This window comes from Etheostoma spectabile, chromosome 9 (assembly GCF_008692095.1).
Source record: "Etheostoma spectabile isolate EspeVRDwgs_2016 chromosome 9, UIUC_Espe_1.0, whole genome shotgun sequence".
Classification (NCBI taxonomy): Eukaryota; Metazoa; Chordata; class Actinopteri; order Perciformes; family Percidae; genus Etheostoma; species Etheostoma spectabile.
The window spans coordinates 1,493,146-1,513,777 of NC_045741.1; the positions used below are offsets into that span (position 1 = coordinate 1,493,146).

Genomic DNA, 20,632 nt, shown 5'->3' on the forward strand with positions numbered 1-20,632 from the left:
GTTCATGCCTCCACCATCAGGAAAAGACTGGGCAAAAATGGCCTGCATGGCAGAGTTTGAAGAAGAAAACCACTGCTGAGCAAAAAGAACATCAAAGCTTATCTCAATTTCTCCACAACACATCTTGATGATCCCCAAGACTTTTGGGACAACATTCTGTGGACCGATGAGACAAAAGTGGAACTCTTTGGAAGGTGTGTCTCCAAGTATATCTGGCGTAGAAGGAACACTGCATTTCATAAAAAGAACATTATACAAACAGTAAAATATGGTGTGGTATGTGATGGTCTGGGGCTGTTTTGATGCTTCAGGACCTGGAAGACTTGCCGTGATAAAAGGACTATGAATTCTGCTGTCTACCAAGAGATCCTGAAGGAGAATGTCCGACCATCTGTTCGTGTACTCAAGCTGAAACGAACTTGGGTTCTGCAGCAGGACATGATCCTAAACACACCAGCAAGTCCACCACCGAATGGCTGAAGAAAAACAAAATGAAGACTTTGGAGTGGCCTAGCCAAAGTCCTGACCTGAATCTTATTGAGATGTTGTGGTATGACCTTAAAAGGCCGTTATGCTGCTGAAAACCCTCTATGTAACTGAATTGACAATTCTGCAAAGATGAGTGGGACCAAATTCCTCCAGGACGCTGTAAAAGCCTCATTGCACGTTATCCCAAACGCTTGGTGTCAGTTTTGCTGCTAAGGGTGGCCCAACCCGTTATTAGGTTGAGGGGCAATCAGTTTTTCACACCGGCCATGACGGTTGGATTTTTTTTTCACCTTTAATAAACCCTCATTTACAAATTGCATTTTGTGTTTACTTGTGTTGTCCTTGACTATTGTTTAAATTGGTTTGATGTTCGGAAACACTTAAGTGTGACAACATGCAAAGGAACAGGAAATGAGGAAGGGACAACCTTTTTCACACCACTGTAGATCTTAGTGGTGCCCTAATACTGTATCTAAAGTATCTTTTATAAAGACCTCAGTGGTCCCCTAATACTGTTTCTGAAGTGTCTTTTATATAGACCTTAGTCCCCTAATACTGTAACTTAAGTCTCTTTTATATAGACCTTAGTGGTCCTCTAATACTGTAACTTAAGTCTCTTTTATATAGACCTTAATGGTCCTCTAATACTGTATCTAAAGTCTCTTTTATATAGACCTTAGTGGTCATTTAATACTGTATCTGAAGTCTCTTTCCCGAAATTCAGCCTTGGTGCAAATATGTTTGCTTAATTCTGCAGAATATCATGTATTGGCTAGGACATATCCTGAGCCCAACAATATTTAATTTAAATGGTATTTTGGCACAGATTTCATCTTTAACAAATATTGTGCCTCCTTGAAGCCATATTGTGATTTTATTAAATTTTTGATTATTGTTCAGCTCTAGCCTGAGTAAAAGTTGATATAACCGGCGATGACATCATCACGGTTATTTTCCTAACGTTGAGAAGCTCCTGTAGAGTCACAGAAGATATTATAGAATGTTTTTACAAGCTGAGTACTACTCTTTGTAACAAGTTAACTAAACTTAATAAGTAAAATTGGTGGTGCCCCTTAGAAAGGTTCAAAGTATTTGTTAAGATTTATTGATTGTGAAACCTGTTATATACTGTATGACAGCAATGATCCTGATTAAACTGGATGTACAAGCAAGTTATTTATACCAGTTCACTCTTGATGATGATGATCACACCATTCACGTGCCTTTAAAATAAGCTGCAGATTGCAGCAAGAAGATAAGAACCCTAAATCCGATTGACAGCCCTCTACTGTATTGACTGCAGTAGGAATAGATCTTTACATATAAATGATCAACATTTAACCCAGGACTGTGCAGTTCAGTGCACAATGAACATGTCTTACCTGTTAAGGTCTGCAGATAAGGCTGACGATAAACGTCTCTTCAGCTGCTCTTTGTATTTGCATTCTTTGGCATGGAACTCCCTTGCAGCCTCTGTGGTGATCATGGTTCATTAGGCTCTCTAAGACAGAGACAAGACAGAGACCTCAGCCTGTGATTGCTCTAGAAGAAGAGGGCTAGATAAAAACCCAGGGGCATGCTGTTGGAACATTCCGAGGAACCCAAGTAAGACTTCTAAAAACGTATTTAAAAATAAATAGTTAGCTTACATACTGCTGGAATACAACAAGCCACATGCGATGCAACGTTAAGCTTTAATAGTTTTAATGATATGATGCCATCTTCACCGGACTCCCTCACCTAGGTGACTTGACACGATTGGCTCTTTCCCGCACACTGACTTACGTTTACCACAATTGCAACTCAGAGAGGCGCTGCTAACTAATTGGAAGAAAATCACACACATTTAGTAACTATTAGCCTATGACCCTTTGTGGTCAAGAACATTATTTAACCCTAATATTGTTATTCAAACAAAATTAACACCTCATGTAGAAAACGCCACGGATAACATCACCAACAACACCACCATCTCCAATTATCTCTATTTTAAAATAAGGGTTACACTCTCCGCTACATTTAAACACACACGGTCTGTGCTGTAATGTTATTAAGCGAAATAACATTGACGTTACTCTCATTTTCCTCTCGCGGCTAGCATGCTAGCGTTAGCTAACATGGGCTACCGTTACTAGTTAACCTAGTTATCTTTTGGAACCTCAAACCCTGAATGCATAGTGATGAATAGGCCGGTATTAATGAATTGCAGCCGATAATTGTCTGTTAGTATAACATTCGGTAACAAACTTAGCTAGCGTTAGGTATCTATATTAACGGGTTGACCCACTGACCGATGTTGTTGACATCACCACCACTGCACGCTGTTCGCCGCCCACTAGGACAGGGTTCACAAAAAGAAGGAGTAGCCAAATCGTCACAGACCGGAAGCTGAAGCATATGCGCAGTGCAAACGAAGGGGCCGTGCCCGCATATGATGCTTTCAGGTACTGCGCCTTGGCTCAAAATTCAAGTAGTCCTTCAAATTAAACGCTTCTGGTACTGTGAAGATTATTTGATATAGGAGTCCTAACGTCTCACATGCACTCAGACTACATGGTTTGTAATAGGCAGCAGCAATGCCTATCAGATCTGAATCTGACAGTAAGTCTATTTTATTGCAGTTAAAATAGGATTTAACTTTGTGCACACATATATACGTTTCAGTCTCATTCATTTCTATTCAGAATCATAACCATAAAGCAGTTTACTGCCACAATAGTGGAACTACATGTACTTTGCCTTGTTGACTGCATACATACAACAGACATAATAAACATTATTAGATAAATACCAAAACAGAGACAAATATACAGCCTAGAAAATGGTTATTTACGTAGTTTCAGCACTGTGCACAATGGAACAAAACAAAAAAGCTGATAATGACATAATTACAGTCATATAATAATAATCGTACATTTGCACTCCAATCTGTGCATTTATTTTTAATATTCATTAAAAAATAGAAAGGTCATAAAAATACTGACCTGAAACACATTTGTCAGTATTTATATTTCTGCCTGTCCTTGATGGCAGCAAAAGAGCTTGCCCTTGACTTGCATTGATGTCATTGGCCGCTCCTGCATCATTGTTCCTAAATTATAATTTTTTATTTTTTTAACTTATAATTAATGATGTCATTGCAAACACTCCAGCTTTCTGGATACAGGTTTGGCAATGCGATACTAGTGCAAATGTAAATGTAAGAATCAGTATTAGATTTTGGTAAAATATTTTAACAACCTTCTGAGGGCATATGTCCTTCTTTTCTAGGGATATTTTACTACTAACTACTTACTACAGAGTAGTAGTGGATGGTAGTAGCTCAGTCTGTAAGGAGTTAGGTTGGGAACTGGAGGGGTGCTGGTTCAAGTCTACGGACCAAAAGTATGGCGTTGAACTAGTAGCTGGAGAGGTGCCAGGTTACCTCCTGGGCACTGCCAAGGTGCTCTTGAACAAGGCATAAAACCCCCAACTACTCAGGATGCCTTTCTATGGGCAGACCCCTCACTCTGATGTCTCTACATTTAGTGCATGTATAGGTACTGAGCATGTGCATGTCACAACAACAGGGTGTATATTGTAATTTCCCCCCTTATACATTATTATCTTATGTCAAAAAACTGTAATACAGCATTTCTTCCACGGACAAACAGTTCGAAACACTGCAAATATATAAACATTGCAATACTCTCATCAGTGGGCCATGCATAGGCTCCATGTTACCTCCTTTTAGCGATAAATAGTGACTCAATAGTTTTTTTGTTTAGATGATATTTAGATTATGAATGATAAAAAATAGGCCCCTTATAAGGACAATATTGTATAATGGTTTATAATGTTCTTTCTGGTTTGAAACAGACATGATCACGGATTGCCTGAATGATCTTTTCTCTAAATAGCAGTGGATGTGTGTGTGTGTGCTGGCACACTAAAACCTGTTTATATAAGACTGATGAATACACACATCAGTGTATTTCCACATCCACATTTCGGTTGACATATAACCACGTTGGGAAGGAATATGAATGTAAAAATATTCTAAATGTTACAAGACTTGAATTAATAACGTTAACTGCTGTGTCACTCAGCTCTGTGCTATTTTTAACACTACATCCACTACTATTTCTGGTGTTTTTCATCTCTTCTGTGTGAAAGCTTGGAGTGACTGTTCAGAGACAGCAGCAAACACATGGGGGCATGAGGCACACTGCACGGCTTCAAACACACCACTGTTATTATTATCTTAAAACAATTATAACGAGCAGTGTAGTCCAAAATATTGACACTTAGTTTATTTATAAAATCAAATGGTGTAGACCTGGCTCAGTGAATTCCAAAATGCAGTGTGTAGGAATAGATACAAAATAGTACAATAGTCAACCATCACTGACATTTATATACAGGAAGATCATAATAACAACAACATTCTCTACATTTCAGTATCTCTGAGGAAAAAAATACAAAAAAGAAAACTCCTTTAGACAACACTACCTGATAAAGGGAGTTGGAGAGTTATGGCTCCCAAAGGACTGTGCCCAAAGACGAGTGGAGCGACCCAGTGATAAATATAAGTATAGCAGACAACGCCACATCCCAATCTCTCAGGAAATCTTTACTCGAAAGTAAAAAGGCACCACACAATACAAGTCACAAGGAGATTTTGCCAAACATTTGTAATGCTGTAACTGACAAACTTTAAGGCGGATGTCATGTGCAAAAAACATCTTGAATATGTGTCAAACATACTGCTCTGTGTCTTCTCCAGTGAAGTGTGCTTTGATTCTTTCCCTTACTGCTGACTTCTTTACTGCTAACTTCTGTGTTCTCTCCAGTGAAGTGTGCTTTGATTCTTTCCTTTACTACTGACTTCTTTAAAAAAATATTTGAAAGATTTAAAGAATGATTGCATTATTACTATGTTGCTTGGTATCACAGGCATATTCCAGGCTTCCAGATGTGGCAAGCGATAGGGAAGGCAGGAGGAGGCCTTGCTGTGGATTTAGTTCCTGTAGCTTTTGCGTCCCTCTCCCTCCTTGAGGAAGGTCCATATGAGGGTGTTCACAATGTCAGGCTGGTCCTGCTGCAGCCAATGACTGGCCCCAGAAATGATGTTGAGACGGAAATGATTTCGGATGTAGAGGCGACATGCCTCTGCCATTTCCTGCTCCAAGAAGGCATCGCGCTCACCCCACAGCAGCAGCACCGGTGACCTGACATAATTTTGGCTCAGGGGGAGGGAGCTAAGGAGAGAAAGGTAAAAACCTGAGTGCATCCAAATTGTTAATGTATACATTAGATAAATTAGATTTTAAATGGAAAATGAAACTATATTAAAACAGAAAACAACCACTTTAATTATATCATTATGGACAGTCAAGTCAATATCTACAATTTAAGTTAGAAATTTAAATTTCGTAGTTTGTTCACAGGTTGTTTTTTTTGTACTGAAGACAATTTGACATGTAACAGTAGGAAAAGCACAGTGTCCTGGTTTGGTTCATGCTGCCTCACTGTCACGGCTTACTGGGACACAGTCATTGTTAATGTTATTAGTAGCATGTTTAGAAACAACTGCACTGCATGAATTTGTTGCTAGTATTTTCACAGTCTGTTGTATGTTTTTAATAAATTACCACAGAACCTTTAAGAAGATGTATAAAATGTTATCTTCAGTAGACACATTACATTATGAATGTCATGCTGCTTTATGTCTCACCCAAAATGTGCTGGAATAGGCTGGATAGGTGGGTGGATGGATGGGTAAGTGGGTGGGGGAATGGCTGGATGGATGTTTATGTACAGTATCTGTCCCTATGCAGACTAACGGGCCATGGATCAGTTATATTTATTTTATGTAAGCATGTAAAAGCTATTCTGAGATAACTCTTTGCTTGATAATGGAGCAGATGGCATACTCAGCCATGCATGCACAGTTCATATGTCAAACATTCAGTACATGGACTGCTATTTCTTTAATCTGATTTGTGCAGATTACTCTTTGCCAACTAGTCAATCTTACATGTAAGAATAAATGTGCAAGTAAATGTAAATATTTTAAAGAATTATGGCCTTGACAGAGATTTATTTGATCTGTAGCTACAGTAGTAGCTACTAAAAATGCAGCCATCTGTGATTCAAGCCTGTTATTTAATCCTAAACCAAATTATAACTCGTTTAAAAGCCTTGTTCTTACTCTTCAACATCCAACAGTCAATTATATTTGTTGTTATTTACCGAGCTCCAGCACCATATTCTGAGATTTTATAGCTCTGAGTGGTGATAACTTTATGAGCTTCTTTAATGATAAAATTAGAACAATTAGAGATAAAATTCATCACCTTTTGCCCTCAGTTTCGGTTCACCTTTAAATGCAGTAGGACTAGAAAGAACGACAAGACCTGACATATACTTAAACTGCTTCTGTCCTATAGACCTCCAACAATTAATGATAAATGTCTCTTCAGCTAAGCCATCTATCTGTCCCTTAGACCCCATCCCAACGAGGCTGCTTTACTGCGGTCATTTAAATTAGCTGTGATAAAACTTCTTCTGAAAAAAAAACAAAAAAAAACACCATCGATCCTGAGGTCCTAGCCAACTATAGACCTATATCTAATCTTCTCTTTCTCTCCAAGATCCAGAAGGTAGTCGTTAACCAGTTTCTACATAGCAATAGTCTATTTGAGGACTTTCAGTCAGGATTTAGAAAGAATCACAGCACAGAGACGGCACTGGTAAAAATTACTAACGACCTTCTAACTGCTTCAGTACTTCCGTACTTGTCTTACTAGATCTTAGTGTTTATAAGATTATTAATTATCTCAAATAAAGAATTAGGCAGGTGTTATTCTAACTTGTGTGTGTAAGGGCTGGGCGATATGGTGAAAATCAAATATCATGATATTTTTGATCAAATACCTCGATATCGATACCACAACGATATTGCAGTGTTGACTACCTCGGAACCTCATTATCCAAAGATGTTGTTACTCTGGATGGTATTGCCCTGTCCTCCAGAACTACTGTCAGAAATCTAGGAGTTATTTTTCTCAAATGTCCATGCTGAAAAACTAGGAGTTGCAGCATTCGCCTAGATCGGCAGGGGAGGGTGTGTAGCCACAGTCACGGCGCGCCCCCTCCCTATCTCTGCAGCTCTTAGTTTATGCTGTTATAGTTTTAGACTGCCGGGGGACTTCCTTTGACACACTGAGCTCCTCTTTCCTCTCTCTTTCATCTGTGGCGAACTGTATATACTAACCTAGCTCTGGGGAGGTTGTTCCCCGGAGCCCATATTTTTTCTCGCCCCACAGTTTTCCCTGGATTAAGGTGGCACCTAAATCAAGGTCGCAGCTTTTGCCGTGGTCCTGTTAGGCACCCTGCTACACCCTTCTATGCCCTACAGTGCCCTACTAAACCCTGCAACGTCCAGCTACGCCCTGCAGTTCCATAATTGCCACTGTTCATTATATCCCCTACCGGCACCGATAGACAACCGCCCCACCAAGAGCCTGGGTCTGTTCGGGGTTTCTCCCTAAAAGGAAGTTTTACTCACCACTCAAGGTTTCTGCCTAAAAGGGAGTTCTCAAAGTACTGAGGTAACAGTAAAAAGGGTCTTTGGCCATGCAGGACTTTTACTTATAATGGGGTATTTTAATATTGCAGCATTGCTACTTTTTACTTGAGACAAAGATTGGACTATTTCTTCCAAAACTCTGTATACCATTTCTAACACATTCCATGAGTGAACTATTCCCCACCTGAAGACATTCCTGTAATAGTTGAGGGCTCCAGTCAGAGCTCCTGGCTGTGAGAGTGCATACAGATAGGCCTCCAAGTCCTCGGCAGTGAGCCATCGCCCTTTCCTTCCGATCCCTGTGCTGCGGCTGGTGAACAAGGCCTTCAGAGCCTAAAGCGGAGCAAAGTTGTAGTGAATGTATGTGACTGGTTCAATTTGATAGAGAAAACTTTTACAGGAGGACGTCACGTCACATCAATTCAAGGCAGGCCTGGTTGTTGTTTTTAGGCAATGATGGTAAAGATTTACGAAGAATATGTTTACGGCATTTACTCTCTAACTGGGATGTTTTGGGACCGATTGGTAGGATTTGCTATGGACAAATTAAACATGCCGATACACTGGTAAGAGCAAATTATGTTTAACCATGTATCCAGCTACTTTAAATAGTTAACGTCATTTAATATTGTATGTGGCGTTTTCTTTTGTGGGTTCCAAACAAGTTCTTCCCCAAAACTATTTTGCAGAGCCATCATTGCTGCGTCCGGAGCTTAGACGACTGTGATTGGTTTAAAGGGAATGCAAACAACCCAGAGCGTTTTTTCCCCTATCCTAGAGTGTGGTGTAGCCAGACCTTATTCCACAACGCTGTGGCGTCTGGCAATGGGAGACTAATTATCTAAATTAAATGAACATTAGATAATATTTAAAAATCCAATGCAAATCTGTATCACGAAAAGTCTTTTAGATTTAAGAAAATTAAAGAAAACGTTCAACATTTTGGGAAAATTGCTTATTGTCTTATGATGTCTTATGATGAAATATGAAATAGTTAGCTTAGCTTAAAAGACAAACGTGTAAAAACAACTTGGGGTTTTCTTTGAGGGGGGGGGTATTGATTTGTAGACGCCATATTATTTGTTTGTGTCTTCTGTTAAGTTAAGCTAACCGGCTGCTGGCTATTTAACGACTAATATGAGAGTGGTATCATTCTTCTCATCTAACTCTCAGCATGAAAGCAAATAAGCATATTGCCCAAAATTGTTGATGTTTTGCCAAAGTGCAAAAAAAATAGACCCAAAAACCCCCCCCAAAAAACCCAAACTGTTTTATAAACCTGCACTGTGCACTTTAGATATGTTAACCAAATGCTTGATTAAGTTCCAATATCGTAAATTATATTACTAAATACTACTAAATCTCATATTACAATGAACAACAAATTAAACATTACCTCCTGTGATGATAACATTTGTTTTGGTATTATTTTATAATTTCACATTTCCTCGAGGATTAGTTGATGCTTTTGTTAACTACAAATAACCTGATTTACAGCAGGATATTTTTAGTCTCACTGATGCAAACCTTAAAAATAGCCTGACACTCTAATAACATGCAACATACACCAATGCCCGTTTATTACCACACATGCATGCACACAGAACACACACACACACACACACACACACACACACACACACACACACACACACACAATACCATGACCTTGAAAACGCTTAAGCCCACACATAACAGGCTACCTTGAAATCATTGATGGAGAGCATGAGCTCCGGGAAGCGGGGCAGTTGGAAGAAGAAGAAATGACTGGATTTCAGCAGCTGACTTGGGTGACGCAGAGCGTAATCTGGAGGAAGGGAGAGAAGTTCAATTGTGGACAAAGTTTTCAGATCCTTCCACACCGTAAAAATACTATGTTACAAGTAAAAATCCTGCATTAAAAATGTTACTTAAAGTGCTCATATTATGCTCATTTTCAAGTTCATAATTGTGTTTAGAGGTTATACCAGAATCGGCTTACATGGTTTAAAAAAAACACCATATTTTTATTGTACTACCCATTGCTAAAGCTCCTCTTTTCTCCCTGTGTGTTGAGCCCTATTTGTTTAGCTACAGAGTGAGGCATCACACTTCTACTCCATCTTAGTTGGGAGTCGCACAGTAGTACAGTAGTACAGTATTTGAGCAAATGTACTTAGTTAAATTCTACCACTTTTGAGAGTAACTAAAGGCCAAGTTTGCGCACGTGGGTCATGGACGTAATAACTCTCAATGACTTTGCCTCTCTGTTTGCACCAGTTAAACCAGCTGTTCCAGCTTCACATTAGCCCCCTGTAATTAGCCTCGCATCATCTGCCCCCTAAGGCAGAAGAGGATTTGCCAGATGGATGCAAACATGGAAGTAATACTACTTCCTAATTAATGATAATAATTATGTTAATAATCCAAGAGTCAAACCAGAGGCTCTCTAATTAGTAAGAGGAAAATTGGTTTTCTTTCACAACATAAAAAAATACTAAGGAGCCCCCGGAGGGGGGGAGAATAACAAAAAATAACATGTAATGGGGACAAGAGATATTGACTTTGTTTTGCAAGATCCTGACTTTGTTTTACAGGATATTGAGTTTCATTTGCGAGATCTTGACTTTGTTTTGCAAGATATCGAGTTTTATTTGCAATCTCTCACAAATCCAACAAACAATAAGGCTAACCTAGCTAGCTAGCTTGTAGCGTGCTAGCTAGTATCTAGCTAGTAGCATGACATGATTACATCTTCTTGGTTGTCTAAATACAACCAACATTATTTTTGATAAGTATTACTAATTAATACATGCCAAAGTTAAGTGTTTTAATGGACATTGTTTCTGACTGTTGATGTCAATGACTGCAAGCTAACCTAAGTAGCTGGCTAGTATGTAGCTAGTAGCATGACATGATTACCTCTCCTTGGTTGTCTAGTAATGTCGCAAAAGTGATTTTTTTTCTTGTTTTTTATTTCTTCCTCTACATCACCTCCAGGGCTACGTAGAATACTATCTGGAGATCCATTCTTTTGCACATAATTATATTTTACCTGAGAACACAGAAGGATGGGGGCTGTTCAGGACAATGAGTTTTGTAACCATCTCTGGGTAGTGAATGGCGAACAGCCACGCTATGGTCCCACCCCAGTCGTGGCCGACAAGGCAACATCTGTTGTATCCTTGGAAGAAAATCAATGAAAGACAAAGCTTTGTTATTGTAGCAGACAACAACATCTGTTATTTCTAATATAGGCTGGATGTTCATGCTGATGTTATGCCAATTATTAGGCATAACTTAATTTTTAGGTCAGTGCCTAAAAATCAATACTGTTCTCACTTCTTTATTGCTGGCTTCCTGCCTCAGAGGACATTTACACCGATCAAATGGATGTATTTCATGACATCCAGACAAATGCAGATCAAGGTCAGGGCATCCATCTGAAGGATTCTGATCACATTGCAGTTCCAATGCCTGAAAACTAATCCCCTTACCTTTTGCTAGCACCTCTGAATAGCTGACTGTGAATGTGGACTGTAATGTGGACCATGTGGACTCCAACAGCTGGTGTAAAAAGAGCTATGTAGTCCAATCACAGATCAGAGTACAACAGTTATCATATAATCAATGCAAGACTCTCCTTGCCACTGAAATGACCCTGATTGAATCATGTGCACAAGCAATATGCATTATTGAGGGATTTGCTCCTAAGGTATGTTAATAAAACATAAGAAGCTAAAAGTGCTTTCTAAGAGAATGTAAATGTGTAATAAGGAATGTGTTCAAAAATTGCTTGGGAATATTTACAATACATTCTGGTTGCTCTGGGTTGGACTTTCACTGGGTTGTAAAACATAGACTTGTTGTGGCATTATTTAAATCTGCATTACTTAATGTGTTTTATGATAACCACAGACCAACTAACTATCTGAGTGTAATGAAATGAAAAGGGTTGCTACATAATAGTGATGAACCCACAGAGATTTATCATCTGACTCTGCAGTTTACCTCTGCTTTATAAACCATTTTAGCATATTTCAGCTCATTGTTTTGGTTTTGGAAACAAAATCAACCCTTTTTTCTTTAGATGCAGCAGGCAGCTGAAAAAACTCTAAAAACCCATCCCAGCACCAAACAGAGTGGCAAAGCTAGTAGCTGGCTGGGAGTTGGAGGAGACCAAAAACCGAGCTAAAATGAGAGTGTACATGAACACAACTCCAAATAAATGCTAATGTTGCTGCATATCTGCTTAATTTTTAAATAGGCAACTGTTTGCGAGCATGTTTGCTACAACAACTTCATAGGACAGTAAAATCTTAATGTTGTGTGTGCAGCTTGTTTCACAGTTCCAAACGGCAAAAATTATTAATTTCAAACAAAGTCGGAAATTTTGCAATTAATGGATAATTACTTTTATTATAACTTTGTTCACTTTTTTTAATAGTTTTGGCCTTTATTTCAAGTGGTTATGTTAATATTGTACTGCTAAAATTTGACAACATGGCTCCAGTGCAACAATAAATTCCAAATCGGCAAGAAACACAAACAGTCAAGTAATCAGATCTATATATAGATCAATAAGACAACATTTTAGCCAGATTGTCTAACCCACTTTATGCAGAGGTTAAACCAAAAATGAATGCACCGATGTTGTTGCTAATAATCCCTCTTTACACAAGAGTACACATTTAAATATTGAGTACAGTACAGTAGGTAACAGTTTTGGTAATAATTTCAGCATTTGCCTATGTTTTTCTTTTCCAATAAGTTCAACTAACCTAGGAGTTTGTTTAAAACCTGTTTGATGATCTGACTACTTTCTTGTCCCATTATACTTATTTTTCATGATCGCTGCACTTCCAGATAACTTGTATGATGTTTTTATTACTCAAATTTAAAATGAGACCCAAGATTTAATGAACCAGAAGTATTGAACAACAGAGAGTGGGAATGAAAAGCAAAGACTTGTATCTAAATTATTTAAGTTTTCTTGTCATTATCCCCAAAATACTAACCCAGCTGTAACACAATTAAATATGAGGAGACAGGTGTGAAGGAGAAAACAAAGTTGGAACTTCAAGACTCTACTGTACTCCAACACTGCACTTGGAGTAGTCAGAAATTAACATTTTAATGGTAAGATGGTTATTTTATACAGTATGGAAGCAGTCCGTAAAACTGCGATAGGCTGGCCGGTAAAAGAGCAAAAATGTCACTCTGGACAGATAATCATTAGTGGATGCTTGTGTGTGCAGACAGCCTCAGGCTAGCTTGTTGCTAGTGTTAGCATGCAGTCAGCAGTGTCCCATGTTCAGTGAGAATGAGTCACAGGAAGTTTGTCATGCCGTTCTACAGGCCTAAGGGCTGTCCACAGCTTAAGACTGATAAACAAGTTTATTTTTTACTCTATACACTGTCAAAACAGTGTCCACTCCTTGCAATTCTTTTAAGATTACAGACACACAGTTTCTCTGTGTTCCCTCACCTAGGTACTCCACAATATCCTTGACATCTGTAACCAGGTTGTCGAAGTTATAACTTTCAGTGGAGAGAGGCAAGTCGGACTCCCCATAGCCCCGCATGTCGATGGCCACCACACGGAATTCACTCTTAAACTCACGCAGCTGGTAGCGCCAGGAGAACCTGGGAAACACAAACAGATGCAAAGATTACTTATTTCTTTAATTTATTTTAATTACCTTAGTAACTGAAGAGACAGTCCTCAATTTGTTTCTTCCACAGCAGCTAATTCTTTGAAAGGAGTACTCCAGCGGTTTGGTATTGCACTACTATTAAGTTGGGGAACTTGCAAGAACCGGATTAAGAGCTTAAAATTGATGCAGGAAAAGATATCCTGACTTTTGGTCTTTGGGTCAAGCCCCCAAAACACTACATTCCTCATAATGCAATGCAACAGCGTCTTTATGCCATGGAAATATTCATGTCTTTCCAACTTCAAACCCCCAGTTTGTAACACAGGCTTTCTGTGAAACATTTTAATTCTCCAAGCCCAAACGCAGATAACCCTGTTGACATCATTAGGGGTATTTTTTTCATCTTTAGAAATCTCCCTTCAGAGCCAAACCACACATTATACAACGGTTTTCACAGGCTGAGTAGCACTCCTGATGACGATTAGACTGAACTGACAAAATCTGTGCAGGGCCCCTTTAAACTCTTAAACAGTGCACATTTGAGATAGTTACAAACTAACCTCCCAAACCTTTTAAAGCTAGCACCCAGCTTTCTTTGTGAAAGTCACCTCTGTATAATAGAAGTTGTTTTAGATTATAATCCACCCACTGATCATGTGGACCGGGATGACTTCCTAATTGAAGATCTTGTCTGTCGTAGAAGCTCCTCATCAGGAATTAAATCCCCCCCTCTCCACCGCGCGAGGGGAAGCAAGATGCAGACACACTGAACCCTCAGATCTTAGAATTTAGATGAGGTTTAAAGCAAATTAAGCCCCTCTGACCCCTCCACCCTCCCTCTGACACACACTTTCTACTTTCTCATTTCTGAGCAGGAATTAGCACATTTTCACAAAGTGTGAAGAGTTCTCTCCAACCATGTCACTCTCAGCACAGTTCATCATTCCAGTGAAGAATGTGAGAAGTGAAGCAGAAAGAGTTCCCCTCTTGTGTTAATTAATCCCTGTCCTGTCAGCATCTTAGATAGTATGTTAGAGATATGGACAGACTTATAGCTCTTGACAACCTCTTTGGCCCCAATCCAGGAGCAACGCTCAACACCATTTTTCATTTCCTATCAGGAGGGAGAGATCTTGAATGCTTTGTACCCTTTTCCCCCTATGGCATATTATTTCTGTAAATGAGGACTCCTCGCTGGTGTGGATTTGTCTTTGCAGACGACGAAAAAGACCGCAGAGATTTAACAGTACAGCTGAAACGTTAGAGCCAAGGAATTCTAACAGTCAGGGGAAATATTAGACAGGTGATCGTACACCAAGCAACTGAACAAACAAAATAATCTTCAGTCAGGTCTGCTGCGGTTTAGTGAAGTGGAGCTGATACTGTGTCCGCAACTGCCCCCCCCATTTCCCTTTGACCTACCAGAACTCAGGGAAGCCGTGTAAAAAAAGCATGAGCGGCTTTCCTCTCTCTCCTGCAGCAACGTAGTGAAACCTAAGGCCAGATTCCTGGTGGAAAGAAGACACACATGTCAAGCTTATCAGAAGACAATATAGGGACATGTTTTTACATCTAAATTAACTCATAACAGCGTATTACTACCTTGCAATATCGTGGATATTGGACGTGTGAATTTGTTGCTGCTAGGATATTATCTAAGAGTTCCAGTAAACTTAAAGAGCCCTTCTAGAAATGTTTTCTGACACATTGAAAATACCGTACTTTGAATAATAATTTGTGCCAAATATAACGTTTAGACAAAAATTATGTTATAATGATGCACTTATTGATATTCTTAGTTATTTTGACAGAAGGGAAATCTACGTCCCCTCGTTTTAAGAAGTGCAATGATTTTTCTGACTCATACTGTAAATGTTTTCACTGAAAAAAAGCAAATTGACTAGTTGGCTGCAACTTAGTAAAGTACCTTTATTTATGAGCCCATGGCCTGACTGTCAGCGTACAGACAATTTCAGCCTGCATGCACATATCTACCGAGACAGCCATGGACACTGGACTTTGGAAATACAGCATATTGTGGCATGCATGGACACATATTTGCTACTGTGGCAACTTTTTCTTTGTCTGACTGTACTTATTCTTATTTTACTTTATCTGCATGTATCTTCAAACATGAGTCTCTAAGCCAACTTCCTACAAGTAATCTCTGTCTTAGTATCTGTATCATGTATGATACCAACTTAAAATCAAACATAGGCTAGACACAATTTAATTACTAAGAACTATAATATGGGACTACAATTATGGGGACGTTTTGGTAAATTAACAGTAGTCAGTAAAATAACTAAGTAGGCCCCACATTTACTCAAGCACTGTACTTAATTCGGGTTTTGAGTTACTTTTAATTCAATATTTCCCTTTATGCTACTTTGTTCTTGTACTTCACACATTTTAGATTGACACATTGTACTTCATACATTACATTTATTCAACAGCTATAGTAAGTACTGCAGTTTTTTTACAAATTAAGATTTTACATATGGTCAGTTTATTAGATATGATGCACAGTAGGTTAAACAAGACAGCAGTGTAAAGTAATTTAAAATCAGCTCACTCTGGACCAGCTGCATTAAATTGCTTCTTACATGTAGTACGATAATCAATAGTCCAATGATATAATATCCAATTTAACGATGACTTATACCAGCCTGCTGAACAGTGGGGACTTTTGGTATATTAAATACATTTTGCTGATAATACTCCTGTACTTTTAGACTTGTACTTCAAATTATATTGTAGTATTGTACCATCACTGACACTAGGCTTTTGTGTTAGAGGCTGGCAGCCCACCGCATGCTGAGACTTGAGGCGGAGGAACTGTTCTTTCAGCACCACCTGAGCACAGCGCCACAGACCGCGTTCCCAACAATAACGTCTCAAAAATAAACAGACGGCTCATGATCTGCTCAAAGATCAGGCCCGTTTATGTTTGCACGACGCGATACGGCAGGCAAAGTGTTGGAGCATTTTACAGGTGAACATCCTATAGCATGCAATATAGCCACAAACACAATGGGCTTTTTACCTTACAGGGACCAGAAACCGGTCACGTTCAAGTGCGTTCATGTGTCTTACCTTGATCCTAACATAACAGTGGGTTCCCAAGGACGTGTCATTCAGACAAGCCGGAGGAGTTTCACGAACCCCCCATTGGAAGGTTGTTGTCGGCCTTAAGATGATGTTCCACCAAAGTTTCAGCAGGGCTATGGTGGTGCAAAGAGCACAATAACCGTATATCAATGACCAATACCCCAAAACTCGAATTTTCAGCGCAAGTCTGATTAGAAATAACAGCAAGTTGTGAAGCACTCTCGCCATCTTTACATTGCCACAGGAAATCAATCCAGACCAAGTTACCTATTGGTTTCTTTCTGGTAATCGCTGGGTTCTGTTTAAATACTGCTCTGACAATGCGGTTGTGTCCTTAACAGCGCATACGCACGACTGTCTGAAGGGAGGTTCCCAACAATCGGTTGAACGGGACGGTGGCACGAGCATCACGTCAGATTTCACGCTTGCGTGTGACAGGAGTGGTTGTTTAGCAGGAGACGGTGCTGTTGACGATACAAGACAAGTCCGAAATCAAGCAATAAGCCACTCGATGCAGTGCTTTACAGCGATTTGAGTACAGCTATGAGGCGCTGTTTGGCAAAGCGAAAGCTTGAAAATCACTGCACAACAACGGGGCTTCATGCCGCTCTTATGGCAACAGCACTCCATTAAAAAAAATAAAATGAAATTAAAAAAAATACAGAATGCACGTGCTCTTTATTCCTCTGATGATCAATGAAACCTATATCGGCAATGTTAATTGTCTCACCAACCAGTCCTGGAACAATAAGTGACTGCGGCTTAATTAGCAGGTAGGCTACGGCAGGTTTTTTTCGGGTAGCGCATTAATATTGTAATGTAATGCGGTCAAGGGGACACTTATCAGGCGCTGTAAGCCAGACACAGCGAAGCAGGTCAATGATTTTGTTAGCAAACAAAACTTGAGACAAGATATCTCTCTCTCTCACACTCCCACACACGCGCAGTCAGAGCTGAAATGAGGAGGGAGCACCTGACCAGATGGAACAATTGAAACTGAATTAATAAGTAATGTCCAACTGTTAAATAATAAAAATTAAGGGTAAAAGGAAAGCTTTACACTTTCCATTGTACTCAATCTACTTTATTAAAATATACGTAAATACTAATTATATACATTATTTTAGCAACCACTTATCTTGCAGAAGAGAACCATCGCCTCATGCAAGATTCTTAGATGGGGGGATAATCTGCACTACACTATAAGTGGATGTAGTGATGATGTGATTCAGATTGCTTGGTGAAAATAGCTTTATTTTGAATAAAAAATAAATTCTTATTAATTTAGAATGTACAAACTAACATACAGAACATGTTGATAGTCTCCAAAAGCAACTTTGGAACAGCCAAAACTGTATGAACAACAAAGTGCAGTGCGTGTAGTTAACATTTTTATGGTATTTTCAAGTAAGCAAATGAGATCATTAACATCAATTCCACATCAGAAACTTTTACAAGGACCTACCAACCTTTGTTCAAAATGTTAATTTACTTTTGTGCAAGAAAGTTTTCTAAAGAAAAAGTCATGTGTGCATGTAATAAACAAAAAACACCATTTTGCCTACATTTAGTATATTTGAGTCAGGAGAAACCGAAACACTGGTAAAGGTTATCAAATTGGATAACATAACAGAAGAACTAAACACTGCACATTTCAGCAAACAAGATGGTGGAATTTTAACTACAGCGCACATAAGGATTAATTAGCTTTTCATACACCACTATCAGTTGAAAGAGGACTTATCCAAACGTGAAAACCCACATAAAAAATTAGATTCATGTTTAAATTTTGACAGTGCGTCACCCCCATCGTTTCACATTCAACAGTGCAAACATTTATCAACCTTTCCAAATACAAGGGCAAGACACATTTACATTTTTATGATTTGTTCCCCACAATTAACATGTTGTTTTCTACATACATACGATTGATGTGCAGTTATCTTTTGGGCCAGAGAAAGAAACCAACAGCTGAAGTTATTTACCGAGTATTGCACAGAAAGTTATTTTTTCAAGTCAATCCAGTTTCTTTTTAGTCCAGGTTAAGCTCAAATGTAGTCATGATGTCCCGTTGCATAGTCATGTCAATACCAGACATCTATAAAAAGAAAAAGAAATCCACAAACCAGTTAAAATGCTTATTTTTTTTACCAAAACCAGAACATTAAAAACATGGATGAGGGTACTTACAGCCTCTCTCCTGCGACGTTCTTGCTCCTTTTTGCGGGCCATCTCTCTTTCCCTGTCCACCAAGGACTGTGTTGTTAAAGGGACCATTTCTATTTGAGACTTTTGTTGCTCAACATCTTTAGGCGCATCAAGGGTAGCTTCTGTACAAATGCTCTCTGGTGAATCCATATCTTCCTCAATAGGTTCTGAATTTGTTTGTGCTTTACCTAGTAAACTGTAGAAGGAGATTGTCCTTGTTAATTGGAAGTAACCCTCTTCAAATCATCCACCAAGCTTTTACAAATAAATGCATCTTATTTTTATCAGCACTCAAAAACTGGGATTTGGAGAAAATGTTGCATAAAATGTGCTTATAAAACCTGGCACGTAACAGTAATGGGTCAGGGCGGCACTGGTCCACCCACTTTACTCACTGGCCCGTGCTGCTAAGTTCAACCAAAATACATTTTGTTGTAAAAAATATTCAAATGTATGTATGTTAAAGCCTTTGACTGTTGGTGGTTTCTAAGGTAAAAGGCTCCAGACTCTCAGGGCTGCCATCAGCAGCTAACGTTAGCTAGCTGGCTTTTTAGAAAAAGTACCATGGATGTGTTAATCAAAGTACAGTTACAATTTTACTATGACAACGGTGGCTTCTCTTTAAAGTGGTACAGTTTTCTTGGCTGGAATACAGTGTAAATAAGGACGAGCTTTTCTGTAGCTCGTGCAGACATTTCCCCATCAGCGACAGAGGAGGCCCTCACAGGAGGTAACATTAAGTAGGCTAAAACGCGTTTCATCTTTCCTGCGTTATTATTTAAGTAACCTAGTAACCTTCCTATTTAGTAACACATGGTGAACACCGATGATTGATTCTATCTGTAACGCATTTGTTTTGCCCACATTAAATAAGATAACTGATTTGTGAGTGACGTAGTTTTTAGTTTTCTTTGAGCCTGTCACTGCTGTGGACTCAATAAATTGTCTAAGATTTGGCGCCTTGCTGAACACTTTTCATTGTTTCTTTCATAATTCAAACCATGTTTGGCTGAAAGTTTTCATTCTTTTGATTTTCTTTTACTGCAGCTAGCGCATTTGCTGCTCATGATCTGACCATAGTCCTGAAGCAACAATGCTGTTATGAATGCACAAAGGATATATTACATGTGCGATTTCATTTCTTTCTGATGAAGGCTAGTCTATGCCATGTGGTATGTAAACATTTTCTTTGTAATTTGGGTTCATGTTTAGTTGCCACTTTGAGCAATAAGATTAATTAATAGTTAATTTTATAACAGTGCTGTACAGAGCCAATGCTGCTGGTGCAAATATATTTTAGCCTGAATAGGTTTAAATCAACAGGTTTTTGTCTATATTGTTGTGTACACACTTTTTAGACTGAGCTTTGTTGGTTGAGCATGTTGTAGACAGTACTGCTATTGCTGTAGTATTCAAAATATATGTTGGAAGGTAAAATTGTTGCAATTTTCTTTAGTTTGTCTTTTTTGCTACTTCTAAATCCTTCAAAATGGCCCACTCACTTTGGTACTGGCCCGCCCAAAATACTATTTCTGCCAACGCAACTGTTAAAGTGGGGCTCAAAAGTGTGGGCACCCCAGGTAACAATTTGTATTAATGTGCATAAATAAGCCAA

The 20,632-nt window shown here is 38.9% G+C and overlaps 3 protein-coding genes across 9 annotated transcripts in view; all 3 read right to left on the reverse strand.

Annotated features, from left to right (window-relative positions):
* Positions 1-2,881, reverse strand: part of btbd8 (BTB domain containing 8) — a 72,867-nt gene extending 69,986 nt beyond the window's left edge. For 2 of the 5 annotated variants that reach the window (XM_032525138.1, XM_032525143.1), the window contains exons 1-2: positions 2,777-2,864; positions 1,872-1,990 (exon numbers count right to left, since the gene is read on the reverse strand). In XM_032525138.1, the coding sequence (XP_032381029.1) occupies positions 1,872-1,975 (104 nt within the window). In that variant the 5' untranslated portion in view covers positions 1,976-1,990; positions 2,777-2,864. Of the gene's footprint in view, positions 1-1,871; positions 1,991-2,216; positions 2,247-2,776 lie in introns of those variants that run through there. The other 3 variants (XM_032525139.1, XM_032525141.1, XM_032525140.1) reach the window with 3 other exon arrangements.
* A 1,873-nt stretch (positions 2,882-4,754) lies between these two features.
* On the reverse strand, positions 4,755-17,383 carry ephx4 (epoxide hydrolase 4). The gene is made up of 7 exons (XM_032525144.1): positions 16,795-17,383; positions 15,121-15,206; positions 13,530-13,687; positions 11,097-11,225; positions 9,766-9,869; positions 8,247-8,395; positions 4,755-5,729 (listed from the first exon to the last, which is right to left on the reverse strand). The coding sequence occupies exons 1-7, from the start codon at positions 17,035-17,037 to the stop codon at positions 5,489-5,491; spliced, it is 1,110 nt and encodes a 369-aa protein (XP_032381035.1). The 5' UTR covers positions 17,038-17,383; the 3' UTR covers positions 4,755-5,488.
* Positions 17,384-18,822: 1,439 nt separating this feature from the next.
* The window catches only part of brdt (bromodomain, testis-specific), a 44,920-nt gene continuing 43,110 nt past the window's right edge, over positions 18,823-20,632 (reverse strand). For all 3 annotated transcript variants that reach the window (XM_032526556.1, XM_032526555.1, XM_032526553.1), the window contains exons 19-20: positions 19,000-19,213; positions 18,823-18,907 (exon numbers count right to left, since the gene is read on the reverse strand). In XM_032526556.1, coding sequence (XP_032382447.1) covers positions 18,842-18,907; positions 19,000-19,213 — 280 coding nt within the window. In that variant the 3' untranslated portion in view covers positions 18,823-18,841. The remainder of the gene's footprint in view (positions 18,908-18,999; positions 19,214-20,632) is intronic.